This window comes from Rhinichthys klamathensis, unplaced genomic scaffold (assembly GCF_029890125.1).
Source record: "Rhinichthys klamathensis goyatoka isolate OS25496 unplaced genomic scaffold, OSU_Roscu_1.1 h1tg000422l_1, whole genome shotgun sequence".
NCBI lineage: Eukaryota > Metazoa > Chordata > Actinopteri > Cypriniformes > Leuciscidae > Rhinichthys > Rhinichthys klamathensis.
Genome location: NW_026606920.1, coordinates 1,486,179 through 1,497,547, shown reverse-complemented (window position 1 = coordinate 1,497,547; position 11,369 = coordinate 1,486,179). Strand labels below are relative to the sequence as shown.

The following is an 11,369-nucleotide window of genomic DNA, read 5'->3' as shown; positions in this document are numbered from 1 at the left end:
GTCTAAGCTTTTCACGCTTGGTCTTCCAAATAATAATAATAATAATAAAATAGGCTGTTTAATCTAGTCATTAGCAAGGTTATATTGTGCAAAACCGAGTCCACATATAAGAGATGTCGCCGAGGACGTAAAACCAACTAAATCCATAGGCTATCACTGCGGCGTAAACAGCGTATGTGGATAATCAAATTGTACGATTACAATGTAAATGTATCTAAAATTATAATACGCATGAAATAGCTGGAAGAGTTTGTAGCCTATTTTATGCAGATACAGCTATACAGGACTTTCACAAAAATGATAGGAAGACCACATTTAGCCTAATCAAAACGGGTTACAGTGTAGGCTATATTTCCGCTTATTTTTTTCTTATAGACCTACATTTTATATAAATAGCACTTTTAAGAAATATGTTGTACTCTCCCATGAGATGAAGACATATCAGTAGCATAATACGTTTTATTTTTCATAGAGCGGGTCGCCTCATGGGGGCAGACATGTTAGATCACATTATTTTTTCAGCCTATAGGCTACTAATAACTTTATCTCGCTAATCTTGTTATTGGAATGGGAACTAACCTGATGGCGGATAGATTTCTTTTAGAAAATTAAAACTTTGTGATGGTAGTTTATCTCATTGCTATAAATAAAAAACGATGCAACATAAAAAAAAACTGAGCACAAGTTTTTTTTCTTTTCTTTACTAACGATTGTAATAATCCAAGCAATATATCCATGACATAGCATAACTTTAATATCTACTTGCAAGACAAGTATTACACTGGCAGTATTGCACCTGATTTAATCACTAATCCTACATATTCTCCCAAATAGGAACGTGTATTCTGTCGGCGTTCTACTGCCCTCTTTAGGCATTATAATGCCATTACTCTCAACGGCTGCTGACCGCTATACTCAACAGCCTATAAATACAGAATCACCAAGATCGATGTGATGTGTCTCTTTAGGACAGGTTTGATGAGTGAAGAGAGAAACTAAATAAGACACACGATCTTGTAAAACATTTTGTCAGAACTTTAACAAAATACCATTATTCGAATTGTCATTCCATTTGTCATATCACGTTAACAAGCCTAACTCTTTATTTAGACACGTTGTGCACTTTTTTTTGGCTCATTGTGCACCTACAGAACAGTCCATTCCCCGCGGCCAGTGTTTTTAGAGCTCCTCCAACAGTCAGTCTCAGTGGGTGATGTTTGGTGAAATCTCACGCTTTGCTCCTGTTCCCTCACTGCGAGACCAGCGACACGCGGATAAACACGAATTTAAAACTCTGCGACACAAACTCACCGCATGCTGCAGCAAATCTGACACATCTGAGATATTTTACAATAAGTTAGTGAATCATCGAAGTTATGCTATTTTCCCGGATCATCGCAACAGCTTGAAAATGAACCCTCATTGCGCGCGCTGTGGGAAAATTGTCTACGCAACTGAGAAAGTGAACTGCCTGGACAAGGTAACGTTATACTCTTACTTCCGATGCTTTTAAGGGAAAATGTATACATTCTTGTCTACGTTCTTTCATAATTATCTACCAAAATCTTTATGTTTCCGTCTTCCCACATTTTACAGTACTGGCACAAAGGATGCTTCCATTGTGAAGTGTGTAAAATGACTCTCAACATGAACAACTACAAGGGATATGAGAAGAAGCCCTACTGCAACGCGTATGTTTTTGTCAAAAATACTAGTTTATATACACTTATGTTCATACATGCTTAGGTAATTTGAAGTCATATGAAAAGTGTAATACGTGTTTTTAGAATATGAATATGATAGAGTCCAAAAGCGCAAAATGACTCGCCTCCTTTCTCCAAAAAGGCACTACCCAAAACAGACCTTTACAATTGTGACAGACACCCCTGAGAACCTACGGCTGAGACAGCAAAGCGAGCTACAAAGTCAGGTAAGAGCACTTGTTCACTATGTGGGGTGTTGTACATTGTAATCACACACACGTTATAAAAAATAAATGTGATACTGCTCTAAATCTAAAGGAGGGGATATCTAGGGTAGGATAATGTTATTTGTTGCTGTTGGTAGAGACTTTTCAAAAGGGATAACATGAGACAAAATTGTTTACGCCCATGTGAGTGTTTTGGCTGCCAGTGAGGGACTGGGTGTGATACTTTTGAGGTTAGCATGGAGAAAAGCAAGGCAGCTGTCTACTCTGTGGTGCACGGGCCGATCCCCTCAGCTTCTCCACCTGGCGGCACAAAAGATGCTGCCAAGTCCATACTGTGGCCGACCTAATCCTGGCATTATGACAGGATTCATTTTTCTGAAGTATTGGTCAACAAGCTGTGAAAATACATTTTGTCTATTGTATCTATTGCTCATACTTTGTGTTAGGGATCTGAAGAAAAAAAAGAAATCTTCTCTGAGCAATGTTGCTCCTTTGGCATTCACACCCATCAGTTTCTATAGGCCATACGTCTGTATGGGCCATTTGGTTCACAGCTTTACAGACACCGTTTCAGTTGAGGCACAGTAACACTGTAAATGCATCTTACTAAAGTTAACTGAAAATACACATATAATCTTTCAACCGCATAATGCACTTAAAATCACCCAGAAAACCTTACAAATTCCCTGGTAAAATGGTTTTCTTGTTCTTCAGGTCAAGTACAGGAAGGATTTTGAACAGAGCAAGGGTCAGGGCTTCAAATTCGCCTTGGATACTCCAGAGCTGCAGAGACTGAGGAAGGCCCAGGATCAGATCAGTAATGTATGCTGGAAAATGTAGCTGAATGAAAAACACAAATATGTACACTTGATCAATTAGTGTATTAGATATGCAAGCATTCATGATTAGTCCAACATACATACATACTGTTCAAAAGTTTTGGGTCGGTAAGATTTTGTGATGCTTTGGAAAGAAGTTATGCTCAACAAAGCTGCATTTAGTAATATTGTGAACTATTATTACCATTTAAACAATTATTTTCTATTGTAATGTTTCAGTCTTCAGTGTCACAGATCCTTCAGAAATCTTTCTAATATGCTGATCTGCTGCTCAAGAAACATTTATTATTATCAATGTTGAAAACAGTTGTGCTGCTTAATATTTTTGTGGAAATGATGATAATTTTTTTTTTTAGAATCCTCTGATGAATAGAACATTCATTAAAAAAAGATTTTTTGTAACTTATAAAAGTATGTCACTTTTGATCAATTCAATCCATCCTTGCTGAATAAAAGTATTAATCTTACTGACCCAAAACTTAACTGTAGTATAAATATCACACTTGTATGAGCATGAAACAGGTGATATCCCCATTTTTGCAGGCAAAGTATCACAAGGATTTTGAGGTGTCAGGTTTGCATGGGGTCACTCAGGGAATGCGTGGAACGTACCTGGTACGGCCTCAGATGGCGCCTAACCATGAGACGGTGGGAAACAGCTCACACAAGGGTGTCCATCAGTGCATCATGGAGATGGATCGAAGACCTGGTGTCATTGTGGGTAAGTTCACTAATGTGAGATGCTCACACTTGACAGTACAACCTAAAAAAGGGGGAAAAGAACAACAAAACCAGTATACTAGCTCTAAATATAAACATTACCATTGAAGATCAAGATCATCCTGGTGATTGTGTTTTAGCACCTGTTCTTCCTGGTGCCTACTATTCCAGTGGCCACAGCTACATGCATCAGACCAGCATGCATTCACTGAGGTCAATGCAGCTGAGGTCACAACACAGGAGTATGGTGAGTCCTCATTTTTCTGGTATATTATATAGCATCTGACTACACCATGCTTTTGATTTAAAAATGTATTCAGTAGTAGTGTAAAATACTTACTATTGATGCACTTAAACTTGGGTCACCAGACTGTGTACAGGGCTCTGTATGACTACACGGCGCAGGATTACGATGAGGTGTCGTTCCGGGATGGTGACATCATTCAGAACGTGCAGCCGATCGACGAAGGCTGGATGTATGGAACGGTACAGCGGACGGGGAGATCAGGGATGCTGCCTGCCAACTACGTAGAGGGCATTCGCTAGGTGTCCTACGCCTCAAATGAAACACCGTATCTGAATTGTTCATAGGCATCATATGTTTGTAAACAGTCAAAGGTACAGCTCGTTTTTAATAGTGCTGATCGTCCCACTTTGTAAGTGTTTATAATGTTATATAATTTCTCATTTTGTTACTGTTCAAAAGTTTGAGGTCAATAAGAGTTTTTATGAAGAAATGTATATTTCTATTAACATTTATAATGTTACAAAAGATTTCCATTTTCAAATAAATACCGTTCTTTTGAACTTTCTATTTATTAAAGTCCTGATTTAAAAAAAAATCAGTTTATATAAAAAAAATTAAGCAGCACAACTTTTTTCACAATTGATAATTAGAAATGTTTCTTGAACAGAGAATCAGCATCTTCGAATGATTTCTGAAAGATCATGTGACACTGAAGACTAGAGTAATCATGCAAAAATTCAGCTTTGCCATCACAGGAATAATTACACTTTTTAATTTATATACAATAGAAAAGTTATCTTAAATTGTTATTATTTCATAATATTAATGTATGTTGACATTTGAAATAAATGCAGCATTGATGTGCATAAGAGGCTTCTTTCCCAAAAATCTTTTCCCGGTGACAGTAACATGTACTTACTATAGTAATAACAGTAAAAAAAAAAATATATATATATATATATATATATTATGCATAATTACAAGTAAATAACCCCAAACCAAAGCCTACCCTAACCCTATAGTAAGTAGTACATGTAGTTAATAATTATTACCAAGTAATTATTTGTGTACTTACACAGTAACAATGTCACTTAAATAAAGTGATACCAAAAAATCTTACACACCCAAACTTTTGAATGGTAGTGTACTTTAATGCAATGTTAAATGTATAAGATGTAAAGAGAATGTGTATGTAAAATGTAAAGAGGTTTTTGTCACTTAAATATTTTTAAAAAGCATACTTTTTAACAGCATGTTGCCTAGTAAAACATGAATATTTGTGTAAACTGTTCTGCACAATGTATATTAAATGTTCCATTACAGCAAAAATGTAATCGATTTGTCAGTCTAAAATAAAACATGACATTTAACCTACTAGTCAAGCAGTATGATCAGAGAAAATATAAGTTTATTAAAAAGAATACTCTTAATAAACGTTTCAAAAACATTTACATAACGCTGACAACAGATGTTTATAATTGTAAAAGGACTGGCATTTCTTCAGTAGAGTTCCCAGCTTCAATACTGGTACCATTAGCCATGTAGCATTTCTGCTGTAACCTCAGTTCACCTTCATTCGAACCGCATTCATTTTCATTTCTTCTTTTTGACAGCCTTCTCCTTGCGCTTTTTCAAATGCTTTGGAACTTTAGTTTTTCTTTTCTCCCTCTGAGCTTCTTTAACCAATTTCTTTCTTTCCTGAAAGACAGAAATACCAGCTTATTCTTAACCACTGAACACAATTCATCTGTGCGACATTTTCTGTTCCCAGTAGATACCTTTCTGTCCAGTTGTGCTTCCTCACTGAGGTTGCCAACCTCCTGAGTCTCTTCCCCTTCTGATTTGTCCTCTTCATCTTCCTCCTCCTCCTCTTCCTCAGAGCTTGAGCCATCATCTTTTGTGGAGTCTTCCAGTATTGACGGTACCTGCCAAAAAAAATTAATTTTTTTATCTGATTTCTCATCGTCATGACGTTTGAGTTTGGCGACGGCTGTTGTTTATATACTCTGCCTTAATCCTCCCACATGCCATGTAGGCAAAGACAACTCCAAAGAGAATTATGCAAAGACTTAGTGGATGCATTAATAGCAAAAACAAATCTTGGCCACATAAAGCGTCTTAAACCTAACGCTTAATCTATAATATGCCAAATGGTCTTTTTAAAAACAAACTCACCTTTTGCACACCAGAAAGGTCCTTCCTGAGGCCTGTCACTGTCTGGTATAGGATCTGTAATGGAAAAGCATCATTTCAACAACTTTTAGCAATTCTCACACCATTAATCAACTGTTCATTTAAGATGATGAGACGTACATTTTCAGAGCGTGTATCTTCAGAAGAATGCTCCTCCTTTTTCCTCAACATTGTGTCCACATCCCTCTCATAATGGGTGACTTCATTAAGTGTGCGTGGAATATAGGCTCTCTTAAACACCTGTTTTGAATTGAGACATCCACATGCAAGTTGTTAGACAGGGTTCCCACACCAATTATTTTCATGACTTTTCCAGTTTTATGATGAAAAAAATATAATTGTACAGTGATAGCCGGGAGTTTCCATTTATATGAAACCTTGGAATTCAAACAATGATATTTATTTAACAATGTCAAACATCTCCAGTACTACCATCAAGACTGGTATTTATATACATCAGGGCTCGACATTAACGCTTGTCCGGGACAAGTGGATTTTTTGAAGTAAAAGAGAATTGTACTTGCCCGAACGGACAAGTAGCCTGATTAAAACTTCAACAAAAAATAAAAAACCAACTAGTGAATCACTAAAACAAGAGAATGATTCGGATTTCATTACATTTATTGTAACTAAGTTGCGATCGATGGTAAATAATAAATGTATTACTGACGGTAACAAGGTTGCGCTGTTGAGGCTCGCGCAGCCTCTCGAGGAGAAATTAAACAAATGAGTGCAGCCCACACAAAAACTCATTTAACAACATACTGCTGATAAAAATTCAAAATGTGGAGTTTATATTTTTGACATATAATACAGTTAACCCTATATTTTTAATTTTTGTTTGTGTAGTTTGAGTGTACATTTTTCAAGTTAAGTTTTTCTTTGAATATTTACATTTTATTTGTTTTAATTAACAACAACTGTTTTTCAATTTCACCCATTTCTATTACTTTTCCAGGCCTGCAAATCGCAATTTAAAAATGTGACATTTTTTTCCATGACTATGGAAACTCTGGAAGTTAGGATGGGGAAACAAAATGTTAAGAACTGTTGAAAGTAAGTGCACCTCCTCATGAACTTTGTCCTGATTGGATCTTTCCTCTGCAGTTCTTTCAGACGCTATCTCCATGGCCTGCAGATAAACCACAAACGTATTACAGTCAAAATACAACTTTAGATCAACACTACAACACATGTGCACACAAATAAATCAAGTTTGATAAGATTGTACAATAATCAGGAGAAAGAGAGACGCTGTAAAAGACTAATGATAACAATAGCTGACCTTGTCCAAGTACTGATTAATGTTGTCACTTGTGATGGAGGGGTCCGTGACAAACTCAAACAGCTCACGTACAGTCATAACTGCTACATTATGTTTTTGGAAAAAGTCTGGGGGAGTAAAAAGGTAATTAGTTACTACCCAAGTTAATTAGAATCTAAAAATTGTTTTGCTCATATTAATAATGTATTTGCTAACCATGAGGTTGCACATGCTTACCGTTGACGTTGCTGCAATCTTTGCGAAGAAACTCTAGAGCATGAGGGTGATCGTGCTCAACAGACTGAGAGACGTCGATAATGTAAGCATCTCCGTTATGATACCTAACACAACCATGTACAACTGAACATCAACAAACATTACCTGATACTTGGAAACCATGTGTGCATAATATAAAGTAAGCTTACAGAATATTGAACTCGCTAAGGTCAGCGTGGACCAGATGAGCTTCATTGTACATTATTCTCATGTCCTGGATGATCTGCAGGTAGAGTTCCCGGGCTTTGGATTCAGAAAGGACAGCATTCTTCAGTAGAGGGGCAGGCCTGAGAAACACACAAACAAGATCATTTGAAAACTGGATCAGAATGAAATGTATTTGGAAATCCCATGTTTTGCTATCCAGGATCAGGTAATCCATCTAACTTTTGTGCTGGTTTTTCAAAGCAGAATTGGATTGATCACCCTGATCCAGATACACACTTATTTCAGATTACCAAATCCGGATTACTATTGCACTCAATGGGATCACATATCACATTCACAATGTAGGCTACTAGCAATGTAAAGAAAACAACAGGTAGAATAGTCAATGTGGGGTCAGTTCATGTGTTTTTATTTGAAGGGAAAGAACAGCACAGCAAAACAATACAAACATCCACTTCCATTTTAAACAGTCAGACCCTTTACAGAGCCCTTAAAGGGACATGCTGATGGAAAAAAAAAAATACTAGATTTGAGAATTTTTGCAATGCATTCACCCAAGAAACTGAGTTCGCTTGCAAAGTCCTGAGAAGTTTTACGATCATATGCTAAGTTTCTTGGCGGAATGCAAAACATTTGCGAAAAGCAGTAAAAGATAATTTTTCCTCCCATCACCATGTCCTTCAAGGGGCTCCATAGCCTCTCATCTGACCCACAACAAATTAATAAAAACAAATATACATGCAATTGTTAGAAACTTTTTTTGACTGGTTCATCTCTGATGATTGTGTCAACAGTTTATAAACAGTGATAAAATATTTTAGTTTGATATAGACAGCTGGATTTATTTATGGCACCAAAATCTATTTTCTACTTTACTGTAGGCTACTGAAAGGCTTAATAGGTAGCCTAATGTCTACTTCTAACTTATTACTTCAACAGGTAAACTTATCAAGAGCAAAATAAAATAAAAAGTATTTGTATATATATTACATGATACAAATGTTGTATTTTTTGACCAGTTTTAAAGTTATTACATTTTTGTTCCTGAAATCCACCCTTTATGCCGAAAGGTATCCCGATCTTACTAAAAAGTTTTTGTAAGATCCAGATCAAAACCAAGATTGGATTTTGTGATCAAATCCTTTATTTCTTCTGAACAACCCACTCAAGATTTGACCCAATCCGATCAGATAACTTTTGAACAACTGGGCCCTGGAGTATCATCTAGGAAAAGTTGAAAACCTTGAAACAATAGAAGTATTTGTGTATCTGTAAATGCCTACATACATGTCATCTCGACCGATGAAGCTCATGACGAGGACGTGGCTCCGCAACATGATGGGCTCTGGACTTGGAATCTGTGCAGTCTGTAGTCTTGATATAAATGCATTCACATCAGTGATAAAAGCCAACATCATAAAATAGGTTCATGAAAGAAAAAAAAGAAAAGGCATAATAATGCTCACCTGATCAAGTTTCTCATTTCCTTCTCGGCCCAAGTGCGCACCATTTTTCTAGGATTGCCCTTGCAATAGCCATGGCGGAACCTAAAATGTATTTCAACATAGAAATGTACTTTTCAATGGCACACACCAAGGCAGCTAAATAGGACTAAAGGCCTGAAAAAAGATATTTGTCTCACCTGAACTCCCCGCTGACATATTTATCTCTGTCTTTGAATAGCAGAATTGACGTTTTGTATATTTTAATGGCTCTGCTTTCTCCTTTAACAGTAGTTGCATGATAGACATTTGCCTGCATTACAAAACGCAGAAGAGAAAAAAATAAAAAAAATAGAATGGCACAAGAAAACAACAACATTAACATTAGTTCTTAGTAAAATGACACAATAACCCATTAACCCAAGTGTATCAAATAATGCAATTCATCATTTTATTCCATTCGGACAAACTTGCCTCTTTGCCTGTGCTGATACAGCCATTGATCTCTGAAATGACACCTCTGCTGAGCATTTTGAACAGAATCATACGTGTACGGGGGTCCAAAACCTGTGGGGTCACATAAAAATATCACACTGAAAAGTGCATCAATTACAACACTGGAGTTCAAGTGAAATCATCACATGAAGCTTGAGCAAACATACCTGTTCAACCGTAGCTCTGTCTGATTTGTCCTTTACTCGAAACCTGCAAAAATGTATGCGATTCTTAAGATTTAAAAACTTAAACCTGAATGGAAATCATATCCGAGGCGAGATAGTGTTATTGTTGTTAACAAAAAAGTCAAACTAACACTATTAAAAATAGTTTTTGTTCATTTAAATCAAGCTGAGATAAAATACAAACATTAGATGAAAAACTGAAATACTAAAACTACAATAAAAAAAATTAATATAAGCAAAATAGAAATATATAAAAAAAAAACTGAAAAATATAGGCCAATTTAAAATATAAAAAAATACTATAATAGTTCATCTGAGGTTAGGATTACATACGTGTCTGCTTCTCTCTGCTTTTGCATCAAAGTGACTTTATTGATCACAGAATCAGCATAGCTGAGTTTATCTGTAAAACAGAGACTTAATTCAAACAGAGAATAAATATGAATGTATTTGTTACTGTAGAAGATACGTCTGTAGTACACGCATATAGCTTTTCTCCCATTTCAATTGTAGTTAAATTAATAAAAAGCTTACCGAGGTTTATTTTGTTTTCATATTTCCTCAAGACCTTGTCTGATGGAGTGGACATTTTAATGGACTTGTTATTAGAACTTTGACGGTTAGCCTGGTGGGGGGAAAAACAGAGAACATGCAAATAATGCAACATACAGTAATTTAATCGAAACAAATTCCTAGAAACACCAGGTTAGTCGTCAACAATGGGATTTTTTGGCCTTGTGATGAGCGGCCATAATCCTTCAAAAATGAAAAACTTACTTGTGGATTATTCCCAGTTCTCATTGCAGTGTAGCGCTTTGTAAAGTCTCTTCCTCCTGAATCATTCCAATCCCATTCATCGTCCTCTTCATCATCATCATCATCATCATAGTCGTATTCCTCCTCATTTTCACCTTGCGTGTCATTGTTAAAGGATTGTAAAGTAACTTCATCGAGTCGGTTCTCCAGCGAGGGCTTGTCAGGGACGCGGCTGATTTCAGACTCACTGTGAAGGACCACACATTGCCTTCACGTTACCAAGAAAGCAGTCACATTAATTCCAAATATATACTATTTTGTTAATATATTTTCAATTATTGTATAATCCACTGCTGTCGTCTAAATCATTATCACAATACATGTACATATATTAGTTTTATGATTGTTTTTCCGCGATCGTGGTACCCTGTTATGTGTTATATGACTGACAATCTGTCTTAAGTGAATCAAGTTTCAAACCTTCCCGTTTCGTTAGCGTCATCAAACTGCCCTGGTACAACCTGATACATCGCGATGGGAAATTCGTCTGAATCCTTGAAATATATCACAACTAAAAAGGGAATGTAAGGGAGTTGGCCAACTACTATCAATACACGCTTATCGCTTACATACATACAGTACACACGCACGCCAGCCCACTCACTTCCGGCAACGTGGGTAAGGGTGCTGAGAAGGCTCAAAGAGAGAAACAGTGACGCCAAAATTACACTGGATTTCAATAAAAGTATTTGTTGATTAATTATTGTACTTGTTGTATTATTGTAGATATGGGATGTTGCCAGGGTGTTTTGGTTGATTTCTAGATCATTGCCAAGCAGTCAGAAATGTATATT

The 11,369-nt window shown here is 36.4% G+C and overlaps 2 protein-coding genes across 2 annotated transcripts; one reads left to right on the top strand and one right to left on the bottom strand.

Moving 5' to 3' along the window:
• Positions 1-1,287: 1,287 nt before the first annotated feature.
• On the top strand, positions 1,288-4,331 carry nebl (nebulette). Its single transcript, XM_056235506.1, has 7 exons — positions 1,288-1,480; positions 1,597-1,691; positions 1,846-1,930; positions 2,645-2,752; positions 3,313-3,490; positions 3,630-3,736; positions 3,859-4,331. Exons 1-7 carry the CDS (start codon positions 1,412-1,414, stop codon positions 4,033-4,035), a joined length of 819 nt encoding a protein of 272 aa, XP_056091481.1. The 5' UTR covers positions 1,288-1,411; the 3' UTR covers positions 4,036-4,331.
• A 791-nt stretch (positions 4,332-5,122) lies between these two features.
• Positions 5,123-11,175, bottom strand: riok1 (RIO kinase 1 (yeast)). The gene is made up of 17 exons (XM_056235505.1): positions 10,996-11,175; positions 10,537-10,762; positions 10,294-10,384; positions 10,093-10,162; positions 9,742-9,784; positions 9,554-9,646; positions 9,280-9,392; positions 9,104-9,184; positions 8,925-9,011; positions 7,619-7,756; positions 7,431-7,534; positions 7,215-7,321; positions 6,996-7,061; positions 6,050-6,169; positions 5,912-5,965; positions 5,515-5,661; positions 5,123-5,434 (listed from the first exon to the last, which is right to left on the bottom strand). Exons 1-17 carry the CDS (start codon positions 11,148-11,150, stop codon positions 5,330-5,332), a joined length of 1,800 nt encoding a protein of 599 aa, XP_056091480.1. The 5' UTR covers positions 11,151-11,175; the 3' UTR covers positions 5,123-5,329.
• Positions 11,176-11,369: the final 194 nt, after the last annotated feature.